Genomic DNA, 26,494 nt, shown 5'->3' on the forward strand with positions numbered 1-26,494 from the left:
TTGGTAACTACATCCCCTGTGTGGGGCCCGATGACCTCCCCCTGCCCCACACTCGACCTGACTGGGATAACTACCATTCCAGTGAACTGCGATGAATAATTAGGTGGCCAGTGTATCATGACATCACGGAGTCCGAATTCATCACCAATTATGTGTTTATAATATTCTGTCTGTGCCGTGTAACTAAACTCAAGAGCGGTCGTTGCCCTAAAGGTAACCAGAATCGAGACCTTGGTGTAGAGAACAATCAAAACAGCTAACACTTCCTGGCACGTTTCTATGCACCGGGCACCATGCGAGGTTTCATATAGGCCAGTCCTAAACTGAGAACTGGGTTCTCAACTGGGGGCAGTTTTGCCCCCCACGTACATCTGGCGATATTTCAAGACATTCTGACTGTCACACCGGGGGGAGGGCAGTGCCATGGCATCTAGTGGGTAGAGGCCACCATGCACCAGACGGGCCCCACCATGGAGAATCACCCAGCCCAGAACATCTGAGGTGCTGGAGTTGAGAAAGCCTGGTACGAGAGCTCCTTCCTCCGAGGGCTGAGAGAGACAACACGTACAAGTTCACGTGGTTCAGTGCCTGTCACTGACCACGCCCACATTATCATTGTTACCTTGTCCCAGCGGGAGACACTGAGGCCTGGAAGGAGGAGGGAACTGATGTCAGCACGTATGGGAGGGGCTGGTGCCCTGGCCTGGGTGAGGACCTCTCTTTTCTGGGTTTCAGTGTCCACACCTGGGTTGTAGGAAGCCTGACTCCCCTGCAAGGAGCTCCCTCCTCGAGAGCAAGATGGGTGAGATGGTGGGTTCTGGGGTCAGTCCTGCCTGGGCATCTCCCAGTGACCTCATCTGGGTAAGAGGAGTCATGACTGTCCCCACCTCGCAGCATGTGGCAAGAGGGACACTCAGGCAGGCAGGCAGACAGCGTCAGCTGTGGCTGGATCACTGTTTGCCAGGCATGAGCTTCCCCCCCACTGCATACCGTCCAGCCCCTACTCTCTCTCGGACCCCCGCTCCAGACCACATCCTCCTCACTCGCCCACTTCCTTTGTGCTGGCCTCAAATAGGCTGGGGCTCCTCCCGCTCAGGGCCTTGGCCTTTGGACTTGCTATTCTGTTGGCTGGAGTGGTATCTCCTTCCCTCAACTTTGGTCTTTGCTCAAATGTTGCCTTTTCAGTGCCCTGGCCCCGCCCTCCGTTTTAATTTGCACACACACAGGTCCACCCACCTACCCCCCTTCCCTGCTCTGTGTGTCTCCACCACGTGTGTCCACCCGATGTACCACGTGTCCTACTTATCACAGTCCTTCTCCCTCCCAGATCATGGAAGCCCCGGGAAAGCAGCAGTTTTTCACTTTTCTGTTGACCGTGGTAATCCCCAGGGCCTGGAATGGTGTAGTAGGTACTCAAGAAAGAGTTATCAAACAGCCGAATGATTCCAACCTAGATGGCCCGACACAGACCCAGCAAGTTTTAGCTTTGGCGGCGGCGGGGGGGGGGGGGGGGACCGAAAGGCAAAGGAAGAAGCAGAGATTTACATCCAGCCTCGGCGGGGGGAGGAAGGTCAGGGGCTGGCGTGCAGCCCGAAGGTCCCCTACCTCACTCTGCAGGGCGTGAGCTCTCTTGGCCCAGGACATCTTCAGGTCCTCAGGCAGCGCCGTGAACTCGTGGCACCATGTCCTGTAGTCGCGATCGCTGGCTAGGGCCTGGGCCTTCCTGGCGTGGACCAGGTGCACCATGTCCATGGGCAGGTGACACTGGGCTCGGCTGCCCGCCGCCCCCCGCCTGTACTGAAGCTCGCTCTGCAGCTGGCCCACCCGCCAGCAGTGCCGGAGCCGGGGGTCCTCGCTCACGCTCCGGGTCCCGATCAGCCTACCTCGCTCCTTCACAAAGTCATGTCGGTAGAGAAACTGGAAGGGAAGACTGCAGTCAGGGGCCGGCCTTCGGCCTGCTTAAATCCCACCTGCATGGTTTCACTGCCGACCCTAGAAAACTCACCCACTCTTCCACTAGGAGGTGATGATTATAAGAAAAACCTCAGTGAGGGTGGCATGAGAGCATGCTTCCTCCCTGGGGGATGAACAATTAAAACAGCGCTCCATTCTTCCTACCTAATTAAAACCATATCCTCAGGACCAAAGGAAGGGCCCCACTCCCCTTATGTGTGTCCTGTGGCCAAAAGGAATTTATCAAAAAAGGTAAAAGAAAAACTTGTGCTTTAACCGTTTGTACTTTGGCAAAACATTAAACCCAAAAGACAGGATCCATTTATTTGAAGTCCACGCTTTCTGTGATTTGTTTGTGGGAAAGAGAAAGTCACCTTCATGTCCCAAAGCTATGGACGCTATCAACAGAGTGGCTGAAACACAGCTGGCAAATCCTAACGCCAACGTGTGAAACTACAGAGAGCCAAGAGGGAGATGCGTTATGGTCGTATTACAATTTCTCTTACGAGTTCTCTGTCGAATTCTGGGCGCAGTTAGAAAGCAGGCAGCTCACGCGTTACAGGGGGGACCGCTGGCGAGACCCCGCCATTAGAAACAAATCCTAATCGCTTTCCTGCTGGAGACCTTTGCCTGAGTTTAGCTTCGGATTAACAGAGCCTTTCTTTCCCTCCCTCCGTCAAAGAGTCTCATTCCTAACTAATATATTCTGCAGGTGACATCCTGTCTCACACGGTGATAGATTTGCTTTAATTCAGGAAAATCAGCCGTAGACATTGTTTTACAAGAAGTTAACAGAAATTAGGCAAAATGGAAGGTCATATCATTCAACTCACATCACTGGCTATATCTCCAGAGACGCGAGCAGCCTGGAAGGGAAGAGCGTCTATCGTCAGCTTGTAGCCTTGAGCACGGAGATTACGCCAAGACTCCTTGTATTTGGCCTACAGTAGGAACACATGTAGATCTTTAAAAAAAAAAAAAAGAAAATTACACGAACCAACGAACAAAGGCTACCCCTTTCATTTGTAGTATGGCGTTCGAGAATCGATTTCTGACCAGCAAAAGCTCTCTCTTTTGCAAAGACAATCTCATTAGCATTCACACTGGCGTGCTCTCTGACGCATATGTACGCGCCACACTTGAGGAAAAATGCATTTACCATCAGCATCTAAAAGACGTTTTTTAAGTTTCTGGGAGAACCAGAAGGGCCACCGTTAGAGCCCATCACGGCCACAGACAGACGTGGCTTTGGAGCACGTCTGCACCTCAGCTTACGTCAAGAAAGGCTTACGTCACTCAGATTGGCCGCGTTTGCTTTGGCTCGGGCGAACTCAGGCAGACCCAGGGTCATTGTGTACCGGTGCCTCTCCTCGTCCCCGGCTGCTTTATAGAGGCGCTGGGTAGAAAAAGAACGAAGAAAAAGCAAGGAGATAACGCTCAGTGCTTCTGCAACGCTGCAGGTCCCTCGCTGGCAAGCGGGAAATAGGTTTGCAGAAATAGGTTTGCGGAAGGCCACTCGCTGTGTCACAGATACACCTTCAGCCCTGGGGAAGATCTTTCTTTCAATAAAGTCAGTACTTTCATGAGTCAAATTGAGTGACATAAAAGGAGTATGTAAGACATTGCAAGTTGCTTCTGACGGGGTTCGGGACAGGTCACCCCAAAATACGGCACCTTGGCGTACTGAATGCTTTAAGCTGAAGGAATCTGGGAAACAGCAGGTGCCAGAAGAACTCTTTCTTCTCCCCTCTCCTGAAGCAGGTCAGAAGACCCTCCTGTGAGAGATGCCCTCCCCACACCCAGAGGCGATGAGCGTCCTTATCTCTGAAGACGGAGGGCTGCAGAGAGGAATCTGAGCGAACAGACCGAGCTAAGTGTGCCCCTGTTCTTAGCTCATCACGTTTTGCCGTGACTCTCTACTCTTCATCGAACCTCGTACTGAAACGCTCAGGTCTAACCCGTTTCTTCTGTCTTCATTTCCTTATGAAGGCTCCCGTACGTTGTAAAACTTGAGTTAAATAAACTAGTATGCTTTTCTTTTGTTAATCTGCCTTTTGTTACAGAAGCCGCACTGAGACCCTATGTTGGGTAAAAGAAAAGGTAATTTTTCCTCCTTACGCTTTGCCCAATAATAGGCTGAGGAAAGAAAACCGCATTTAGGAACACTATCAAAGCTCTTCTCGTTGTAAACTTTTCCCTTGAGGATATAGTGTACAGACAATAAATACCAAGATCCAGGGGGATTTGGGAGAAGCCCTGGTTGGCGGAAGGGGGGCTCCCAAACTCTGGTCTGCATCCTTTCCTAAAGCCCCAGCTCCTTCCGTGAGCAAGCTCCCACCAAGGCCGCCCTGCATGGCCTCCGCCAGTTATGAAAACACCTATTCTTGTGATCAGAAATGGCTCTGTGACTGGTGAGTTCTCTGAGGCCAGAGGTCATCACAAGAGGCAGTGTTACCCCACAGCATCCAGCTCACGCAGCAGGCAGGAAAGCCTGGACAGGAATTTAAAATTGAGAACGGTCGCTACCCAAGCTCTTGGGGACATTCTTATCCTACGCTGCTGTCTCTTACTTTTTGACTTGAGGGAGAGTGGACCCTAATTGTATAAATAGCCAAATCTCGACTGGCTTCTAAAAGAGTCGGGAAGAAAATCTGAAAAACTCAGGACGATGCCAAATTTAATTCCCTGCCAAGCTCGATTTCTGTTTCAAACTTGCAAGACAGCCACCAAGGAGTAGAACCAAAGGGGCTGGACCAGTGATTTTATGTAATAAGATCCCTTCCCCTGTGTGCCGCTCTGGTAGAGATATTTAAATAAAGTGAGCAAACAGCAAGTAAGGGAGGAGGCAGAAATTCCAGAGGTCCGACCAACAGCATTCTATGTAACCGGCCTTGCATCAGCACCCCTGAATAACCACACATCCTTCCAAGAATAATCATCAGAATGACCACAGACGTGCGGTTAGCCATTATGTTCCTAGACAGAACAGATGAACGACGGACCAGTACTCTCAAACTTTAATGTGCCAAGGAAACACGTGAGGACCCCGTTAAAGGACCATGGGCATTCAGTGGGTCAGGGGTGGGGCCCGAGGTTCGGCACTTCTAACAAGCCCCCCAGGATATCCTGCTGGTCCGTGATTGCCCTTGAGGGGCAAGACTAGAGTCTGAACCAGATTTCCAACTAGGCCTTCCTTCCCTCTGGAAAATGTTTACATTCCATATGTGACGTTCTTTTCTTTCCAAACCCCCATGCAAACACGCGTGCTTTTTCCTGGCCCCGACCCCACAAATACATGTTATTTTTAACAAGCTAGCAGTTTTTAAAAAGGCCATTCCAAAGCCATCCGATTTTACCTCATTGGTAATCTGGTTGCTGAGTTTTGCATGAAGGAGGCTGGGGGTGTCTGTCACAGCTGTGTACTTGAATGACTGGGGATGCTGACGGTATTTACTCTGAGGGAAGAAGACGACTTGTTAGGCATCAAACCAGAAGGAGACGAAGCTCTCTAAGCACTGGTTATAAAATCTCACTTTGCAAAGGCTGCTAGTCTGTTCCCCAGAATCCAGTCCGACACCTGCTCTCGTGACCTCGGAGCTCAGAGGGAGGAAGACGCAGAGGAGGACAGGACGGACTGAATCAGATGCTTACCCACAGGAAGAGGAGAGGACATCTAGCCCTTTGCCATGAATGGGAACGTGACTATTGAAATTTGCAGTTTGCTCCCGACCTTTGTTCACTGGAGACCCAGAGCCCCTCGGCTCTGGGAATGTCCCAGAAAGAACTGTGCAGCTTTAAAAAAAAAAAAAAAAATACCGATTGCCTGCACCCCGCCCCGGGAGACCAGGATTCATTAAACTGTCAGTGGGCCCAGGCATCTGTATTTTTTTTTCAAGCTCCAAAGACAATTCTGATGCCCCACCAGGTTCAGAAACCATTCTCTTTTGAGATTTCACTGGAAAAGTAAAGCGCAAAGTTCAATCTGAACTCCCACGGTGAGGCCAGCTCCGTTTTCTCAGAGCTCCTAATCAATGTGTGAGCCCACCTGATACTTCCAGTGCCCTCCGTTATGCCCTCCTGTCCTTGCATCTACAGTGAGTGGACGTCCCAGAGCCCTTGCAGGTGTAAGTAAGATTCCTCAGAAGCTCAAAGGGCTTAGAATTCTAGACTTCTGTATTTTTACCATGAAATTATCACCAAGCTTCTAACAACCATTTCCCAGCCACCGGAGAAGCATAGTTGCTTGGACTATTAGCGCTAATCCTCATAAAAACTAAACGAGAGGGGTAGGAGTACCCCCATTTAACCGATTACAAAGGTGAGACTCAGAGAGGGCAGGTGACAGGCTGGAGGTCACACAGCAAATGAGCACTGGCCTAGGATTTCAGTCTCCATCTGTTGGTCTCCAAAGCCGGCCTTTTTGTCATTGTACCACAGGGCCACTCTTCAAAGGGACCCTAGGGAAGCAGATCTTACGAGTCAGTGAATAATTCTTATGTGTTCATAAGGGACTGGCTTGATATGTGCAAAGCTGTCTTAAATGACATCCAGTCTAAATGGAGGATCTCGTAACAGAACAGAGGCCCCAGAAGAGGTTATGTGGGGAACGGCCACGGTTAACAGTTAACCTCTAACTGGCTTCAGCAGGAAGAAGTAAGCTGAATGCTCATTTGTCCCGTGGAAATAAGACGGATACCCCTCAGCCCTCCAGGGTCCCCGGTCACCTCACTGATGAGTTCAGATGCCTTCTTTCTCCCTTCGATCTCTAACGTGCCTGGAATGACACAGGGAACGCCTCGCATGAAGTTCAGGTCTGACCGGTACAAATTCTAGAAGAGACAACACAAGGAATCAGAAAAGCCAAACTCACAGAACAAGGAAGCAAGGAGAAGCCGGAGGACCCACGAGAGGATAACGTCGTCATTAGAACTCACGGCCAAGCCAGTGTCTCCAGACAGAGCATCCTCAGCAAACACACGGTGCCTCCCAGTAAGTGTTTGTGGGGGAAACAAAAATGTAGGTCAAAAGAAAAACGATTCTGCTGTCACCTGTCTCCGTAGCTTTGGAGGGAGGTGAGGCAGGTTTTTATCTTCATGGGGGCTATCAAGACATAAACGCTGGAGTGGATTGTGCTTGGAAAGTCAGTTGTCTTGGGGCAAATGTGGAAATGACGGTTTAATAGGCCTTCTAAAACAAAACCCAGCAGCAGAGGGTGGCGTTAATTAATCATGGGTTAAGAAAGAACTAATAAATGAATCCAGAATCATCTGGCACAGGCCTGTCTGTGTGGGTAGGTGCGAGTGTGTGTACCTGAGTGATCCGGGCTGACAGTTTAAAGGGTCCCCAAATTCGCTCCCCTGCAGCCACCCAGGTGCCCCCCCTCCCCCGCCCCCGGCCGTTGCTGCCTTCCAAGTGCTGTCACAGCGAGAGGCAAGGGCAGGCGAGGGCTCCGCTCAAGTGACACACAGGCCCTGAGCTGAGCGTGGCAGCCCCATGGTTGCAGCTGCTCTGGGGTTCCTGACAGTTTCTGGCAGCCGGTAAACACCGTACACGGGCGGAAAACCTGAACAGACGACAGATACCCAGATCTGAGTGTCCCTTTGCTTCCAGGCACTGTCGAACCAGGATGCAGGTTTTGTGCGGTGTTTTGCTTCCCAACCCCAGCCCGTTACTTGCAAAGCCCATAGCACAGAAACCTAGAAAGGTAGGCAAGAGGGGGAGTGCCAAACAGGACGCTGCCGCCTGTGGAGGGGAGACATCCGGGGTCTCTTTGGGGGTGAGGAAATCCTCGGTGCTCCCCAATAATCCCAGGCCACCTGCTTCCAGAAACAGGTGGCTCGAGCTTGACACGCATGTGGGAGGCCCGTGAAGGTCTCCACCACTCGTCGCGGGGACCCAGGAAGGACTGCTGGGGCCCGGATGCCCTGCCCTCCCCCACACACTCGCCTCTGCCTGAAGTGGGTCCGCTCTGACCCCAGCCTCTCCTAACGGAGCATGGCCTCCCTCAGAAAACGGGCAGCCTGGGAATTTACGAAGCACGAAGAAGAGCCCCCCCCCCCTCCCCCGGTCAGACCTGAGGCCAAAGGCAGTGCCAGTAGCAAATCTTCAACATGCAAAACATGTGAGCGGAGGGCATCCTGGTCAGACGCCATCTAAGTTCACGTGTCAGCCCCCCTTTCTCACTGACAGTTGTGGGGTCTCGGGCAAGCTCTCTCTTTAACTTCTTCGAGCCTCCCTGTCATTTCTAAAATGGGGTAAAGACTACTGATACGGGGTTATTTCGAGGTTCAAATGAGATCATGTGTGAAAACGTCATGTTTGGAACCAGTGGATGTTTCCGTTGCCATTAGATCTGTGTAACTGTGCTGGGCAGGAGCACGGGGCAGCGTTTCCCAAGAAGACCCTGGTTTGGGATTTCTCACCTCCGGAATCCTCCGCGGCACCAACGGGAGCTTGGAGTCACTGCCTCCTGGTCAAATCTGAGAGGACAGAGCCCTGAGAGAGAGGCCAGGTCCCCTTACCTCGCTCTGCAACTTGTGGGCTCTCTTGGCACAGCTGAGCCTCAGGTCTTCGGCCAAGGAAGTGTACTGGGGGAGCGGGTGTCTGTAGTCCTGGTCGCTGGCCAGGCTCTGAGCCTTCCTGGCATGCACCAGGGTCACCATGTCCAATGGCAGATGGAAGTGTGCCTTGGAGAGTTCAAAGCCTTTCTTGTAATTCACCTAGAGGGGCAGACAGATCAACAGCCGCTATTTCAAAGCCACCATTTGCACAGGGACCACCAGGGACAGCGAGTGCAGTGAGAGTCTCCCAGGTGAGCCCCGGAGACGTTCTGGCGGGACCGCTGCTCCTTTCTTGTAGGGACTGGCTTAATTAGCAGGATTCATGACACTCACCACCCTCAGCTCCTGGAGGTCACTGACTTAGATGATGAAGGCCCACGGCTCCCCCAGTTGGGGCAATACAGAAGTGCAGGAGACCTACATCACATCACGTCAGTGATTCCCTTGCTGGGTCTTTAGATCTTCCCATTTGCCAGAGGCAAGAAGGTACGTGGCTAACCTGTGAGGGCACGGGGCCCGCCAGAGTTTCTCCCCCTCCCCCTGTCAGGTTCAGACTTTAGACACCGGGGACTCCCTTCTCGGGCTTAGCCGATGAACAGCTTCTTCAAAGCATCAGACGACATCCTAAGAAGTCTGGGGGCAGGGGCGCCTGGGTGCTGAGCGGGTTGAGCATCTTACTCTTGATTTCGGCTCGGGTCATGATCTCACTGATCCTGAGTTCAGGCCCCGTGCTGGGCTCTCCGCTGACTGTGCAGAGCCTGCTTGGAACTCTCTCTCTCTCTCTCTCTCTCTCTCCCTTTCTCTCTGCTCCTCCTCTTCTCGCTCTCTCAAAATAAATAAATAAACTTGAAAAATGTAATTAAAAAAAAAAGAAATCTGGGGGCCAACAGCAGTGGGTAGATGCTTGGAAAGCCAGTTCTGAGGGATGGGTATTCCCAAGAGGCATGCTGAGGGAGGAGAGGACAGACCACAAGCTCCACGGCAGTCCTCAGAGAAGCTGCCGGAAGGTCTGCGAAGCTCACTCTGGGCTTTCTCAGGAGTCAGATGCGTAACTTCCACCTCCGCCATCTTTCCCGGAGCCCCGGCCACCCCTCCCTTACCTCCTGCTCCCATCTAGCACCCTCCCCTGACCCCTAGCATAAAGGCCAGGACAATTCATGTGCAACCCCACATTCTTCGGTCAGCACTCCAGCCCAGAAAGGGGTGGGGGTTGGGGGGGAAGAATGTTAGAAATGGGGAAACTGAGGCGGAGAACATGTGAAGCTGTGGACAGAGCCTGAGATGGAGGGCTGGCACCATATTCACTTTCTAGCTGATCTTAGACAAGGGACTGAGGCGCTCAGAGTCTAGGTCTTATCAGTAAACCGGGATGGATAAGACGATAATGTTCCTCAAGAGAGTTCGTCCAATGGTTAAGGGAGACCCGGGGTGTAAAGGTGCTTCGTCCTTCATAACACAGGGGATATACGTCAGCGTCTAGCCCCACCGTTTGCCAGCGCGCATATGTGCAAGGGGACACTGCGTACACACTCGTGCCAGCATCCAGAGGGTCGAAACCACGGGCTGCAAACTCAGACGTTTCCAGGCACCCAGACGATAGCACCAGTGAGTAAGGCGGGCAGTGAGGGAAAAGGAGGCGGCCGCCTGACCAGGAGAGCATAGGTCCCTTCTAAACGGAGCTCTCGGTCGTCAACGTCAACTGTGGCCTTGAGGAATCCAGGGCCAGCTTCTGGCTGGAAGTCTACGACCTTTATGCAAAATGTTCCACTTTTAAAGGTTTGCGACTAATTCACTCTGCAGACCAAACAAAACAGCTCTGTCGTCCAAACCTAGCCCACAGGCCCCCGTTCGTGGCCACTGATCACATCACAGAATGGCCCAAGGGAGCTCAGGGGTGGTCTGGCTCAAACTGTCACTTGACGCAGGAAGAAGCTCAAGCCCAGAGGAGCCAAGGGACCCAACAAAGGCACGCAGCTAGTTAGGACAGAGCCAACAGCCACAACCGGAAGGACAAACGACACATGCTGGATGTGCACCATTAGGTGAGGGCCCCCCAGTCCCGCTGCATTTTTTCTCCTACTTACTTCGCTCTGCAGCGAGTTCGCATACACTGAATGTGCAAGGCTGATATCGTCTTCCAAGCTCCGGGAGCCAAGCATCTGCCCTTTCATTTTCTCAAATGCCTCTTTGTATTTGTACTAAAGGGAAAGAGAGCGGGAGAGAGTAACAGCTCGGGGACAAGGGACACGGAATGGGAGAGGTGGGTATTGGGCAAAAATGTTTTGTTCTTTTGACAGTGACTGGGTGAGTTAAAAGAAAACGCGCGGGAGTCGTCAAAAGGCCTATTCTTTCATATGCAAGACTCCCAATGACTAAAGGGCTGGATATGAACTGGCAGGACATGTTAGCACTTGGGCGGCCCGCGCTGGAAGAAGGTGGGTGCATTGTTAACAGTCTCTGCACGCGGACTTGCTTTAGGAAAGCGCCTGGTGGAGGGTGCATTTCATCTGCCCGGGGTCCAGAGTTACAGTCCGGCATTTGGCTTTGTACCCCGGCTAGGGGATTTTTTTTTGTTGTATGGTATGTTCTCTCTCACTGGTCGTTACCAGATTGCCCTAACACAGTCAGTTGGGAAAGCAGAGGACAGTATCCACAGGCAAAAGAAGGCAGGGGTTGGGGGCAAAAGGAGTAAAAATCGGTTAGGATTAAACATTGACACGGTAATGGAGGTGGATGCTCACGTCACTTATGATTTCGCCGGAAGCCTTTGCTGCCTGAAATGGAATGGCATCCAGTCTCAATTTATATCCACCGTCTCGAAGTTTGCTCCAGGATTCCTTGTAACGTGTCTGTTGGGAACATGTGGACAAATAAAGACCTTCGTGTGACCTGGTGGTTCTGAGATGCTCATTACCAAGATGGGCATCGGCTTTGTTATGGGTTTTCTCCCCCAGCGCCCGGTTGGAGTTAGAAATCACTGCGTCTTAGCAAAAACCGAGAAAGAGTTGGAGCCTGCCTCACGCCCACCCACGGGAGGGAGAGTCTTTTGGGGGCGACTCGTTAGAGTCAGACAGACCCAGATTTCTCTGAGCAGCAAGCCGAGTGGAAGAAGGAGGCATAAGGCTGAGCGTGCACAGATCTTGACGTAAGATAAGGAGAACACAACTGTCTCTGTCGAAGAACAGGAAAGGGGGGGGTTGCTGATCAAGGTCACGGGAGGGAAGGGTCTCTCCTCGCCATAGCCGTTGGCTGCCCTCACCTATATTCTGACGCTCCCGCATTTCACCCCCTCAGTACCAACGCCTTTTGTAGTAAGGCGGTTTTCCTAGTCTCATTCTTGCAAATGAGCTTGACTCCTCTGTAGGACGGCCTACCTAGCCCGCAGAACTCAGCAGTGCAAATGAAAGCATGGGGCCCCTTGGTCACAAATGTTACAAATTTCAAGATGGTGACAACAGAGCATTCAAGTAAGCTCCAGGCCCTTCTGAGTACGGGATGCTTCTGAGCACAGGCTGCCGGGCACTGCCCAGGTCCCCGGATCCCCCGGAATGAAAGCCAGTGCCCCATCCGCCAGCCTCACCTCACTGATATTCATGGCATTCAGCTTGGCCAGGAGGACTTCAGGGAGGTCGGCTGTCTGAGTGTAATGGTGCTTTATGTTTTCTCCTTGTTCCTTATATAACCTCTGTGGAGGAAGAGAGGTTTTGCATTAAACCCAGGAGGTTCTGCCACACAGCCATCAGCCAAGTTACACTCCGGGAGACAAGGGACAGCTGCCACCTCCCCACAGGGACAGGATCTTGGGTGCCCTGCCTCCACCTGGATCCCACAGCCAGCACGGTGACACAGGCTTCGTGCCCTCCTGAGTCCTACGTCCCAGCTCAGAACACGACAGGCTGAAACCTGCCTCTGCGTTAACACTCTACTTGTAGCATAAACCCGACACGGTGTCGGATGGGAAAATGAGGTCTAGTTAACACCTAATGATTTTGTTATTAACCATAAAGCGTGGGAGGGCATTAAAATTCAGAAGCATGAAAGAGGGCTCTTCCACAGGGGACGTCTGGACCTACTTCGATCCCCACTCCCTTCCTCCGTCTCGAGGATTCTTGTGCTAATAAATGTCTACCAGGTGGGTCTGGGGTGTCTTTCATGCGGAACTCTGATTTGGGCTTATGACATCCTCATAGTGATGACACACGAAGTTGGCATCGGCCACCAGAGAAAGTTTCTAAGCCGGGCTTTTCCATCCCAAATCTTAGTAGCTGTGTCCAAAGTTTCTACGTATCACAGCACTGCCCCCTAGAGTTGGTTAGGGTAAGGAAGAAGCCCGGGTTGTTTTTCTTCATACAGAAGTTCTTGTTTGACCATCTGTGTTTTTCAGAATTTAATTTGTTTCTGATGGGCTGCTTGTCAAGAAATTATAAATTCCTAAACCCTGTTAAGTTTGTAAATCATCCCAAAACTTATTCTGATAGGCACTCAGGACATTTCCAAATGCCTGTTAAATAAGGCACAATCAGAATAAAATATTTAATTGGGAAGCATGAGAGATAATTTTGAAACTCCTCTTCACCAAGGGTTGCACATTTTCCTCACGGCAAGTCGAATGGTTTGAAGATATTTATAAGGCGTGTCTGCCCCACTTTACAAAGATCTGCGGGCCTCTCTCAGCAGAATCAGCCAAATGGGGTTAACCCATGTCCTAAAGTGAGTTTTTATGGGACCTCATCATTCAATTTGGTCTCCAACGAACGCCATGCAGTGAGGACAAAAGGCCAGGTCTCAGTTTCACGTTAAAAAGGGAAGACGGGAAGTGAGTTCACCGTTAGTCTCGTGCCCGCAAGACCCAAATCATTTCCAAAGTCTTTGGGGGAATTCAGAGAGCAAGAATTCCTGCCCTCGGGTCCCAAGGAGGACTAGCGGGGGCTGAGTCTTCCAGATGCCAAGAATTTTCACTCCCAAAGTTCCAGTTCTGGAAACAACACCTTAAAACAAAAAGGAGAGGGGAAAAGCACCCCCCCACACACACACACACAAATCTTGAAGATATGCAAATGGGAAGACAGGAGAGCATGAGGGCAGTGGGGTGACAGAGCCCCACTTGGCATCAGAAGAGCGGTAACACCCCATTTGCATCCTAATGAGGAAGCACCCCCGCTAAGGTGCTCCTTGGCAAAGGACAAGGAGTTCCTTCATCCTTCGAACAACAGAAAGAGCAAGGCAAGGAACCCTCAGCTTCAATCGCAGTGTTGAAAGAAGAGCCCACTCTTAGAGTTCATAATGTATATATATTATCACTTACATCCACGGCTTGGGTATAACTAATTCTGGCCTGGACCATCTCCGGAGTGTCTTTAATACTGGTAAACTTCAAAGCATCTGGAGGCTGACGGTACTTCTTCTGTTGAGCAGAAAAAGATCAAAGCTGTGAATTTTGTGCCACTCTTTCATGCCATTTGAAAGGGAAAATCATAGGTTGCTTGAGATTAGAGTGAATTTGTGAACATAATTATTATTCGGCTTCCTCCATCTTTATATCCTAGGTGCCTTCAGGTTAATATTTGTTTCAATTTAAGAATAACCTCATGTCAATTAACATTAAAGTATTTCTAGCTGGTGCAAAGAAAACATCGCGAAATTGGGTTATACCGGTAAAATACCGGGGGATGTACGCCTAGGAGAGGGTTCTTTTTGTGGGTTTCAAATGCTGCGTTGTTTACATCTCTTAGTTTGGGTCTCCCAAGCAAGAAGGTGGTTACATTTATCAATTGAAGCTTCCCGCTTTCCTTCCACGAAAGGACTTGGCGGAGATTATCACAGTCAAAACCCTCCCATTTAACAGTCAGGGATCACAACTATTCAATCACTTTAGAACTTGGTTCAGTTAACATGAGCAAGGATTCTTTAGAATGTTACAATAACAAGAAGAAGGGTGCTATGGTTGAAAGGAAGGAGCTTACATTTTGAAAGACACTGGAAACAAACAAACAAACAAACACAGAATCACAAAGAATTCCAATGCTGGCAAAGACCTAGATACCCAATTCTGATTCCAAAAGTCATGCTTAAATTAATTCCGGGTTTGTTTTTTTTTTTTTAATCCAAATACATTTCCAGGAGACTAGGACAGTCGCACTCTTAACGGACTTATGAAGTGTATCGTTCCTCAAATCAAAGACCTATTTTATGAACACTTCCTCATTTATCAGGGTCAGTTTTTGTAGCCTGGGTTGATTAAGGAAGACAGGGTTCGGTATCCAGCCATCTCTGTTGGGTCACTCTGCTAAAGTTTTATCAGAACACAGCCATGCTCTTCACATACACGGTGGTCTGTGGTTGTGTTCACACAGAGGTGGCAGGGCCGAGGAGCCGCAACGGGAACTGTGTGGCCCACAAAGCTGAAGACACTCCCTATCTGGTCCTTTACAAGAAAAGGTCTGCCGGCTCCTGCTTTAAGAGACAGGCGTGTATGCATCTGTGGTTTTCTCGGCAGTGTGTGGCATTCGGGCTGAAAATTAAGAGGTCAGCCAATTTGACACTGAACTGGAAGTGTGGGAAACAGAAGTGAGGTGATTAGGGAGAACGGCTGAAAGATTTTCTTGCCTTACTGAAGTTTGAGGACTGGCATGCAGCATAGAAGATAAGCCAATTTGTTGAGTAAGTCTGCAAAATGAGGTGGAAAATTAAGCCCACTGTGGGATAAACAGTTCCAGAAAGCTCCCTTGGATGCCAGACTTAGATGCATGAAAGAATCATCTTGAAGTCTAAATTGTGTGTATGATTTATTTTTCACATCCTTTTATGAGTGGGCCCAATGAGAGTTTAGGAGCATGAGTCCTCCAACCTAGATGTTTGCTGCGGCAAGTTTCTCAAAATCATCCTTTGAGGAAGGTCTTTCCTCAGTCAGAATGAACTACTTAGGGCAGTGAAGTGTCCACTGAGCCTTGAACGTTGACTAAGATTTCCTAAAAATTAGGCCCATCAGAGTGAACTCGCTTTTGGAACCAGCTCTGTGACATGTCAGGCTAACCAGAACATTCTCCCATGGGAAAGATATCAACGCTGGGCAGGTGTGTTTGAAAAACCAACTTAGGTGTCTTTCTGTCCTACCTACACATTCAGTAAGAAAGTGTTCTCAAAACAAAGTCCCAGGAGGCTCATTACAAAGACTACCATCTTCTGTGGCTGCAGCCGTGGTGATCCCCTCCCCACCCAGGAAAATCCAGAAAGACCAGGTTACTCTGGAGGCAACTAGAAAAATTCTCACTTGCCTTCTGAGCAAGTTCCTCCCCAAACAGACATGAACAGAGGTGGGATTTGGGTTGTTCGAGGACGGGCAGCCTCCGTGTGAGCACGAGGCAATGACAACTCCCTGGTGTGTCTAGTCCAGTGGCTCTCCACCTTCCGGCAGCATCTGGAGACACTGAGGGTCGTCATACCTGGGCAGAGGGTGCTACTGGCATCTAGTGGGTGGAGGCCAGGGGTGCAGCCAGACACCCCACGTGACTCAGGACAGCCCCCACAACAGAGAGCTTTCGGAATGCCAATAGTTCTGAGAGGGAGAAACCCTGATCAGATCTTTAAAAGACCTGTTTAATGAAACTCTCCCCAAAATGTGAGCAGACAGATCTTTTTAGCACGCTGTAATGCCTTAGGGTCCAGCTAGGGTGGCTGCAGGTGGACCGGCGTGAGATTTAAGTAGAAGTGAGACCCCTCAACAGGAGAGACCCGGGTCACGTGTCCACACCACGTGAATATTCAAAAACTGTTTACACTGTGGCGGGAAGAGAGAGAGAGAGAGAGAGAGAGAGAGAAAAGGGGCATCAAGTCCCGAAAGAGCTTTCTGGGTGCAATAAATGTTATCTTTTCATCATCTCTCCCTTGTTGCTTCATTAAAAAGGTAAGCTGGTGGGTAGCAATTGAGCTCTTTTTGATTGTCATTATTATTCATAATATCATTTGTCACCCACTTTGTTTTTGCCGGGGCTCTACGGGCCCCTACTGGTGTGTGTTTGGTATGTAGTTTCCCTCTAATTACCAGCCCTAGTCTGGGCTTCCGGGTCTTTCATGTAGCTTTGCCTTTTTCTTCGCCTTTTGAGTGGAAATTATTTTAATTTTATACAGCAATGCCACACGCCTAGTGCAGCCGGCCCTGTTGCATGCTGTCAGGAAATCTCACCTCGCTAATGAGTTCTCCTGCCTTCTTCGCCTGCTCCACATTTAATGACCCGGTGGCGACCCAGCCCGTGCCTTTCATCCACTTCACATCTGCCCTGTATTGGTTCTGATAAAGGAGAAAGAAGAAAAAGGCAGGCCATTGTTGGCGCGCAGACATTTAAAGGGCTGTTAACGGCTCCCAGATGTCGCCTTGGTGCTGGCTGAGTCAAATTAGATGCCACTTTTGTCTTATCCATTTCTGCACAGTCACAGGCAGGGCTCCAGAATGTCAATTAATTTCCCCTCTAATTGGAGCCTCCCGCTGCCGGTGGCGTTAGGCCCCACCCACGGGCGCCCGGGGGTGCAGCAGGAGGGGTCGGATCAACCTTGTCCCTCATTAGGGACGCGTGTCTACCTCGGGAAGAGGAGTGTCCTCATTGTCTGCTTTCCCCGTTTCCTTGTTGGAAATGACAAGCAGGGGAGAAGAAAATGAGAACTCACAACAGAACCCGGGTGGGGAGCTATTTGAGGGAATTTCACAAGACAGCCCAGGCCTCCCACGGTGCCGATTCCTTCCTATGCGCCTCGGTGCGGGGCAGGGGGGCACATCTCATTTCTTTGCTCGCCGTGCGTGGAAGGAGTCGTTTTAATGGAAAGCCATTTAAATGGACGCTTCTCTAAAACTCGCGCATCACCTGTATCCCCCGAAACCGCTCTGCCGGGAAGGGTGTGTCTGTACCGCCCTCCCCACCGCCCGGCCCCCAGCGTGCAGGCAGCTGGCCTGCCTTCTCAGCGCACAAGAGCCACCTGAAGGAGGAGGGGAGCCAGGTGGGGCACCCAGGAGAAAGGGGAGGGAGCGCTCAGGTTAGCGTGTGCTACTCTTCCCGCAAAGGGCACTGCCAGGGTTGGAAGGAGGGTGGGAGACCTCTCCCAGAACAGGCCGCGGTTGCGGAGGTCACCAACATGTCCCCCCCCCCCCCCCCCCAGCCAAGTAAAACAAAAGAGGGAAAACAGACGTAGAGCAAATGCCCCGGAGGAAAAAAGTCGCTGGGTGGTGGTATAGTATCTGAAGCGGGCAGAGCTCAAATAAAGGTTAAACCACTAGGAAAGCTGAGCTGTGTCCGCCCTGGGATCCAGAAGCAGGTATGTCAGGGGATACACTACCATCTCAAGGGCAGTGGCGGGGCGGGGGGGGGGTGCTGGGGAAAACCATCGCGGCAACGCTAGCACACGCACGCGTGCACACGGAGCTTACGTCGCTCTGTAACCCGTATGCCTTCTTGGCCCATTCCACCCTCATGTCTGTGGGCAAAGCGGTAAAGTGATGAGATGCTGTCTTGTAGCCTATGTCTGTGGCTAGATGCTGAGCCTTGCGGGCGTGCACGAGGTGGACCATGTCCAGGGAGACGTGGCACTGGGACCTGGTGTCCTCGAACCCCTTCTTGTACTCCAGGTCGCTCTGCAGCTTGGACATTTGCAGCGAGTGACTCATTTGTGAATCCCCCTGGGCATCCTTCGCCCCGATCAGCTTCCCTCTGGACCTTTCATAACCTTCCTTGTACTTCACCTAAACAGGAAGGAGAGAGAGGGGCATTTTAGCATCTCCTAAAGGCATTGTTAACTTTCAAACTGAGGGTTTGAAAGTCCAAACAAAGCCAAACAACAGAATCTTACTAGAATTAGAATCTTCCTATCATTGAACAGTGAAATAAAAGATTACTCATTATTTCCCTTTTCACCTCAGCTGCCAGGAAGCTCAGAGCTAAACTGAATGCTCAGCTATGCAACAGTCTATTCCCAAGTTCCTGGTGACATTCCATCTCTTGTCTGTATTCCTCCACCTCAATTTTTCTGGATTTATTTTTAAGTGGCCCGTTGTTTCCTTTCTGGGAATAGTGAAAACGTTATAAACAAAAAGTAGTCATGGAATGAAAATGACACAGAATAGCCCAAACACAGCTGCTGTTTGAGAAAGGGGCTCATATTCGCTTGGAAAAAGACCGACAGTAATGCGGATCAGAAGGAAAAAACAGATACAGAACTGCCTTAAAAAACTGTAACAGGATAATATTATCAGGAGACCTGGGCTCTCCTCTCACCTGCGCCAACAACAACCGTATTAATACCTGCCACCATTTATTGAACACTCACTGTGAGCCAGGCCTGGTACAAACCCAAGCCCCTCAAAGTGCATCTGTAGACCAGTGCTGGTTCATGAACTCTCACCAGGAACAAGATAAGGACCTTATGCCAGAATGACATCACCAAGTCACTGTTTAGCTCAGCTGATATCTACATATATTTATATAGGGGAGTATATTTATGTGCACGCATTTCTTCTGGAAGCAAGACTGTCTTGATGACATTAGCAGACTTTGTCTTCCACTCTGGCCTCGGCTTCTGATCTCACATCAGACTCCCGACAGACGGCAGTGGACTATGAGCCGCTCGATACACGTCAGTTTGTTTCATTTCCTCGTAAACATTTTGCAACTGCCGATTCACCAATGAGTTAACTGAGATTTTGCAAGGTCAAACCACCTTCCCAGAATCACAATGCTTACTAGGGGATGGAGCTAGGATCGTATCTAAGGTCCATCTGACACCAGGGCCTACGCTCTCGGTCACTGGCAGGCCACGACATCCTTAGATAGTCCTGGAATGTCTCTGAGCCTCAGTTTATCTGTCACATAAGCCATTTAGCTTACTACTCGTGCTGCTGCCACTGATAATGCCTCCACCTACTGAAAGCCAACGTGTGGCAAGCAGTGTGCTCTCGGCTCGTACAGGATTATCTCATTGTGAAGCAGTCGTATTTATCCCCACTTCGCCGATGGGACCCTGAGGCTCAGACCCTTTCTGACTCTCCTAGATGGAAAACGGCAGGATTCGTGGCGCCCCGTACAAGCTGAGCACCTACTCACCTCGCTGGCCAGGTCCCTGTTGGCTTTGGCTGCCAGGAAGGCCAAGGAGTCAAGACGTAGCTCAAACCCTTTCGCCTTCTGGTTTTCCCAGCTGCTCTTATACAGTTTCTGAGGAGGTAGGGGAGAAAAGAGATCATCCTCCTGCAGGAAGCCTTCCCTAGAGTCTGTAATGCTCTCTCCAGGAGGCAAACACGACTGCATCCTTCCACAGAAACCTGGTAACCTGAACACCACCAGACCTCCTTGTTCCTGCCTCAAGGCCTCCTAACACACAGGGCTTCAGTGAAAAGAAGCTGAATTTGAACTCCAGAGGCCTTGAAAACTACTAGGAGTCTTCACGGGGGTCTCAAAGACATGCCCGAGGTGGAATAACATTGCAAAACGCCCGGCAACATTTCTGGAAGGTTCCCCACCCCTGCGCACGCAGCCCGCTCAGCCCAGCAGGTGCCACAGCTGCGTATCTTTGTCTCCCTGCCTCCAGCCTCTAGTCCACCTGGGGCTTGTCCTTGCTCCTCCCATGTCCCTTCCTGCCCCCACCTGCGGGTTTCAAGGTCTCTCTTCTGAAGGCTCCCTCTCTGTGTGTGTGAATCAATTTAGCCCCTGTTGCTCCTTCTAGTTTTCCCCTCTACCTAGGACTCAGATCAGGACTCCAAAGACCTGGGAGCTGAGGGGGAGAGCTGAGGAAGGCCTCTGCTGAAAGACAGGGAGGAGAAGGATGGGGCCACGCATGCTTTGTGTCTGAGAGCCATCTGGGTAATGGCTACCTTCGGCACACTCCTCCTCCTCCCAGGGCTTTCCGTATATTAGCTCACTGAAGCCTCGTGACAACCCGATGAGACGGGAACTAGTATTACCCTTCTTTTGCCAATGGGACAACTGAGTGCAAAGAATTAGCCCAGGGTCTCACACCTAGTAAGTGATAGACCCAAGGATCGAACAAACCCAAGCAGTTTGGAGCTAACGCCTTCAAGTGCTGCTTCCTTCCTTCTAGCAATGCTCTAATGCTGTTCGAGCCACGACCCTGGAAGAACCACTACTTCCTACCCTGTTATATAGTCAGTGGGTCAAATCTCCCGCCAGCTCGTTCCTAGGGAAAGTGGTCCTTCCCTCCCCCCTACAACTGGCCAGGAACGAGGTCTGCTGGATGAGCTGTTTACAACGACCAGATGTGTGGAACCCCAGGTGACAGAGCACAGTGGCCAAGTGCCTACTCGGGAAAGCAGAGTTTACAGCCGCCCCCGCCCCCTCTGGCCATACCTCACTGAGATTGGCAGCGTTGGCTCGGGCCTGTAAGAAGAGAGGCTCGTCTTTGCTGATGCTGTACTGATGGACGGACTGCTCGTTTCCTGCCTTGTAGGCCACCTGTCAGGAGAGAGCACTGGGTCAGGAGCAGGTGGCAGGGTGGGGTGGGTGGCACGGCATCGCGGGTGCGCCTTCAGATCTGCTTGGCGTTTCTGCGACCTGCACGGGGGGGTCCGTTACAAAACCCGCCAGACCAGACGCTGGCCAGCAGACGACAGCAAATGAGGCTTAAGGCAGGAGGGGTGAAGGCAGAGGGCAAGGCAGTGAGGAGCTTTGAGAAGAGTGTGGTCAGGGGACCAACCCGACCACACTGCCAAGGTCCCTGTCTTCACATGTCACCCTTGAGAAGGCACTGAGCTTCCCAAGCTGTTCCCATCTATGCTGTCCACGGCCACAGAAAATAACCCACTGCAGGGCTCAGGTGGGCCCAGGCTCCCCGAATGAGAAAAATAAGAAGCATTCTCTGCTCCCCTGCACGTCCCCCTGCCCCCATCGCCAGTCCCAATGCATTCCCAGGCAGTGACACCTGGAAAGCGAGCAGTGACCAAAAACACAGCACAAGTGAACACCTGCTCCATGAAAAACGTACCCCTCTGTTCTTTCTCTCTCCCCTTCCCTCCCACCCCCCAACTTGAGCTTCCAAAAGGCGGCTTTCTGATGCCCCTGAGCTCTGTCGGTAGTGTCCTTTCCGGCACGTGTCCCTGGACCTTTATGAAGGACGACTAGGACGGTCCTGGCCACCCTGCGGCAGCTCCAACACGTGCTTGGTGTACGTGCACAGGAAGTGCTCAACACTGACATGCGAACAACATACACGGTGTTTTACTCCGATGCCGCCCGTCTTGGGGCGCATGTTCCCCGCCCCCCCAAAGAGAATTCTCTCCCGGCTGCAGAATGACAGAGCCTGTGATGAGAGGTAGGAGGCGGGGGAAGAAAGAAGAAGAAAGCGAGACGGGGCAATACCAAAAGCTGAAATGAGTAGCATCAGTCGGCATCTGTCCTCACAACCAGCAGAGAAGGGAAGTGGGGTAAGGCAGAGAGAGCTGGGGTCCGGTGCCCGGAGACAGCCTGCAGGCTCCGGGAGAGCCAGGCCCCGCCTGTCTAAAGGAGAGGCTCGCTGGTGCCCGGATCGTGTCCGGGCAGCACCTGCTGTGGTCTCAGAGACACCCGGCCCGTGACACGGCAGCATGGCGGAGAAAGGGCAGCTCGGGACTCACTCCGCTCTGCAGCTCCTGGCTCTTCCTGGCGTGTGCCATCTGGGAGCTGTCGGTCACACTGGTGAACTTGAGCTCGTCCGCCCTCTGCCTGTAGTTTTTCTGTTTCCAAAGAAAAGGGACAGCGTAGCATTAGGGGTTGGCTGTCCCCACCACCACACTCGTGCATACGTCCACACGCACACTTTCAGTGACCCGTGCATCTTCTTGGGGGGAGGGGGACCGTCACGGCTGGGCCGGCAGCTTAATCGGGACCACACAGGCCTGAAGCAGCCTGCTCTGGTGAGCCTCTTTTAGTTCCCACCCTTGAGTGAGAACTTGAGCCTCTCCCTCAGGAAACCCTATGTTTCACCTTATGCCCTGGGATGCACCCATTTTATAAATCGAGATCTGACACAGGAAAAGTGACGTGGAGGGAACTTGGCTTTACAACCAGGAAGATGGAGGCCAGGTCTCGCCTCTGCCCCTTTCCAGCTTCATGACCTTGGGCACCTCTCTTGGTCACCCGAGCTGCTCTTGCTACGGCGGCACAAAAAATAGAAGCTGTCTCACTCTGGGGTGGGGCAGAGGCTTCAATGCCATGCTTTCCGTGAGCGGAGTCCGTGGACACAGCAACGGTTCACATCAGCCGTCACCGTTAGGCATGGTGCCATCATGGCTATCCAAGGATCCCCTATGCCATAGGGAACGGGGATGCCGGGAGCCACAGGCGGGAGGCTGGCGGTCAGGTGGGATCCGGCCTCCCAGTTCCTTCATGTCCCAGATCGCCGAGGTCTCGTCCTCACTGTGTCCCCGCCTCACACCCACAAAGTAACTGGCAAGATTTCAAATGTGCTAATTCTGTCTCCCCACAGGGACTTCTTGTCCCTCCCGGAGGTTAGTTCCTCTGGCTTTTCCACCGGAGGTGCCAAAGCGGACGAGAAGGGTGGCTGCTGGGGGTGGCTTCACTGAAGCAAAAGCCTCGTGTGGCGGGGAGCGCAGAGGTGAGCACCACACCAGTTCTGTCAGCAAGAGGGTCACGGGCACCACCTGAACCCAGAGTCGGGTCTGGAATATTGGAGACTCCAAATCTCCTGCCTTTAGGAAAAAAAAATTCTCCAAAGAGACTTGTAATTTTCCTCTCTAGTTCCAGTGTGTTGAATGGGAAAACTCCTTCACCACATAATTGAAGGAAGTCGCATTTCCCTCCCATGGTTGGAAATTCCTGATTATTCCAGGCTCTGCATGGGTCAGATCATAAGAAATTACTGAGGAGCCAAGAATCCACCCTGGACAGGGCACAACAGAAACATGAAACAGGCGAAGAGAATAGTGTTTTCCCGGCCCTTGAGGAGCTTAATAATTCGTAGGCCGAGGAAGTGAGACAGAGATGGAAATTCCTAGGGCTGGAGGTCAGCTGGTTGGGTCTCCTCACTACGTCTTTATCCAACGCAAATGGGGCTTGGGTTTTCTCCACTTGGGAGTTCAGCACGCCTGAACTGAGTCGTAGGAACCCTGAAGCGTTATTCCCATTTGTCTACCTTCTTTATTTCTATATCCTAACCTTAAGCGTGTCTGTGTCTGAGAGAAGGATGAGCAGTGGAAAAATGAAAGTCATTTACAAAACGTGCTTCGGGGATGCAGTACCACCTAATGGTCAGGAGCTGGGGCATCGGGCCGAACACACTGGGACAGAGCCCAGCTCTGCTCCTCCCTCGAAACTCTCAGTCCCTCTTCCCTCACTAAAATGATCTTCACCGGGGAGTAATAGTGTCTCCTCACACAGGGCCGCTGTGAGCAACGAATGAGCAGTATGCATGCAACGTCCTCAAAGTGGTCAATCAATGACAGCAACGGCTGCGGGACTGTGCAGCTGTTATCACTATTATTACCATTTGCAAAAGATATGCCGACTCAGCCTTCCTGGTCCTGACACAAGAATTCCCTTTGAGGATCCCAAACAGAGCTCCTGAAATAGTCACACTTCCAAATGAGATGCCCTTCAAAAGTCTTCCTCTGCCGGCTGCCAAAGCCCACTTTGCCTGGTGGAGAGAGAGCCGCAGGGACTCTCAAACACTCCCTGTTCTACACGACAGAAAGGGTCGGAAGGCTCGAGTGACTTGACCGGAGTCTGCAGTGAGTCGAAGGCACAGCACCGGGAGAGTGCTCACCTCCAAACAGCAGACCCTCTGATTCAGGAGGCAGCACGCACGCCTCACGTGACAAACACATTTTCCCACGTGCTAATCGACTGCGTATTACAACCCTTCTGGATTATTCTTTGGCTGCCACTGCTCCTCTACTTAAACCGCTAAGGCTTCTCACGAACGCCTCCCCGGATGGGGGAGGGCGTGCGGAACATTCGTCAGGGTGCCCTGCAGGTGCAAAACGGAGAGGTCCTCCTCTGAGTCCCCCTCAAAACAAGCCGGGGGGCTGCGGAGGGGGCATCAGGGGAAAAGACGGTGTTCGGTGAGTCGCGGGCTGAGAACCACTAGGAGCCCGGGGGCCCGAGCTCAGCTTACCTCGCTGATCAGCTGTCCCGCTTTCTTGGCCTGCTCCAAATTGAGGCTCCCCTCCGTCAACCACCCAACTCCTTTCATCCACGCCAGGTCGGCCTTGTACTGCAGCTGCAAGAGAAAACCCAAGCTGTAATCAGACGCGTGGGTGCAAAGAAGATGGGAGAGTTCGGAAAACCCTTGCTCTTGCATTTGTAGAACTGCCCTCGGCTCTTTCATAGTCGGGCTGGACTCTCCTTGCGGGTGAGGCCAGTGGCTCACTTTGTAACCAGCAGAGCATCTCCCGCCTTAGTGCTCAAACACCACAACCGCACCAAAAAGAGGGCTTTTCACACAGTTTTGACCGAACATCGTGTCTCCCAACCTGCTAAATTTCCAAGATTTACTTGCCATTTTCAATGCTCGCCTCCTCCTTGCTCAGCGCCGTGATCAACACATCTGGCCTTCTGCACCAGCTCTGAGCCCCAGTCCTCTGCCCTCTTGCCTCTGCTGTCTCGACTGTATCTAGGGCTCAACCTCCCCACCCGCCTTCCCTGCGGCCGACACATCTCAGAAGTTCTTCCTAGTCCTCGGGGTCACGGAACAGACTCACGCACAGGTTCCAAATCGCTCTCAAGACGTGCCTGTGCCCAACCGCGAGAGGGGCAGGAAGAGAACCGGCATTGAGTGAGGGCTCACCTCGCTCTGGAGCCCGTAGGCTTTCTTGGCCCACTGAGTCTTCATGTCCTCAGGCAGCACAGTGTATTCATGCAGTTTTTTCCTGTAGTCCAGGTCACTGGCCAGAGCTTGGGCCTTCTTAGCATGCTTGATATGTACCATGTCCATGGGTAGGTGGAAGCGGGTCTTACTCTCTTCAAAGCCTTTCTTGTATTCGACCTTGAATGTACCGACAAGACCCATTACTTGAGGTCGGCCTTTGCAGAAGTGGTTCAAAACACAGAAAAGCAGCCCGGGCTTTCATGAGGAAACGACAATGTCACTCATCTGTCAGAAAGGTGGGGCCCAATTTCTGGCTCGGGAAGGCGGTGCTGCTGAGGAGCTGAGGCCCCATGCTGCTCTGGCTCTGGCAGGAATGCCTCTCACCAATATGAAATCTTTCTCCCTGGCTTCTCCAGGAGGAGAATGCTCGATCTACGGTTTCTGCGGAACCTTTACGAGGCAGAGTAACAGAGCTTGGGCTGCAGAGCCAGACAAGTCTTAGGTCAGACCTGGTCCACCCTTTGCCAAGTGGATGACCTCTGGGGCTCATGTTCCTCAGGGGGCTATTGCGATAAGCAAGCAAGACAGCAGCTGAAACCTGCTAAGTGCAGGGACTGGCAGAGAGCAACCACTTGGCAAACGTTCCCAATGAGGATGGCAATGACAGTGGTGATGTCGGTGATGACAGCGGTGACAGGGGTGATGGTGGTGTGGTGGTGAGGAAAGGCGGCATGCCACGGCAGAGTCAGTATGGTTCCAGTAAGTCAGACTTCTAGGATCCGATCTCTACCTTTACCACTGACCACTACGCAAGTTTGGGCGAGACACCATCCTTTTGGCCCCAACTCCTCCCGCTGAAAATAAGAAGTATAATTCTGTTCTCTGTCTAACCTGCAGCCAAATTCTCAGTGTCTCTGTATATTTCACGATAACGCACTTCACAGGACGTGTTCTGTAGGCACATCCAAAATGGCGACCCAGATGCCAACTCTCTCATTCTGTTTAAGCCATGGCTCCTTAATGACTCACCAGGGAATTATATCTGGCTGTGCCATGCAGCCTGCACCAACTTGGAGCAGCCGCTGTAAAGCAGAAACTCAGTGCTCGTGTGTCCTTTTGGCCTCCTCGGCTTTGGCAGGGAAGGCCTGATCTGAAACCGAGTAGGTCCCTCGTAGCAGAACCCCCCC

The 26,494-nt window shown here is 51.7% G+C and overlaps 1 protein-coding gene across 9 annotated transcripts in view; it reads right to left on the reverse strand.

The window, feature by feature from the left end:
• LOC102951390 (nebulin related anchoring protein) overlaps positions 1–26,494 on the reverse strand; it is a 76,368-nt gene that overhangs the window by 13,010 nt on the left and 36,864 nt on the right. For 7 of the 9 annotated variants that reach the window (XM_042960953.1, XM_042960952.1, XM_042960950.1 and 4 more), the window contains 17 exons: positions 25,287–25,484; positions 24,615–24,719; positions 22,117–22,215; positions 20,855–20,959; positions 19,598–19,705; positions 17,929–18,240; positions 16,696–16,800; positions 13,819–13,917; positions 12,094–12,198; positions 11,255–11,362; positions 10,598–10,711; positions 8,475–8,672; positions 6,678–6,782; positions 5,310–5,408; positions 3,245–3,349; positions 2,787–2,894; positions 1,606–1,917 (listed from right to left, as the gene is read on the reverse strand). In XM_042960953.1, coding sequence (XP_042816887.1) covers positions 1,606–1,917; positions 2,787–2,894; positions 3,245–3,349; positions 5,310–5,408; positions 6,678–6,782; positions 8,475–8,672; positions 10,598–10,711; positions 11,255–11,362; positions 12,094–12,198; positions 13,819–13,917; positions 16,696–16,800; positions 17,929–18,240; positions 19,598–19,705; positions 20,855–20,959; positions 22,117–22,215; positions 24,615–24,719; positions 25,287–25,484 — 2,385 coding nt within the window. The remainder of the gene's footprint in view (positions 1–1,605; positions 1,918–2,786; positions 2,895–3,244; positions 3,350–5,309; positions 5,409–6,677; positions 6,783–8,474; positions 8,673–10,597; positions 10,712–11,254; positions 11,363–12,093; positions 12,199–13,818; positions 13,918–16,695; positions 16,801–17,928; positions 18,241–19,597; positions 19,706–20,854; positions 20,960–22,116; positions 22,216–24,614; positions 24,720–25,286; positions 25,485–26,494) is intronic. The other 2 variants (XM_042960954.1, XM_042960955.1) reach the window with 2 other exon arrangements.

Source organism: Panthera tigris, chromosome D2, assembly GCF_018350195.1.
Source record: "Panthera tigris isolate Pti1 chromosome D2, P.tigris_Pti1_mat1.1, whole genome shotgun sequence".
Taxonomy (NCBI): domain Eukaryota; kingdom Metazoa; phylum Chordata; class Mammalia; order Carnivora; family Felidae; genus Panthera; species Panthera tigris.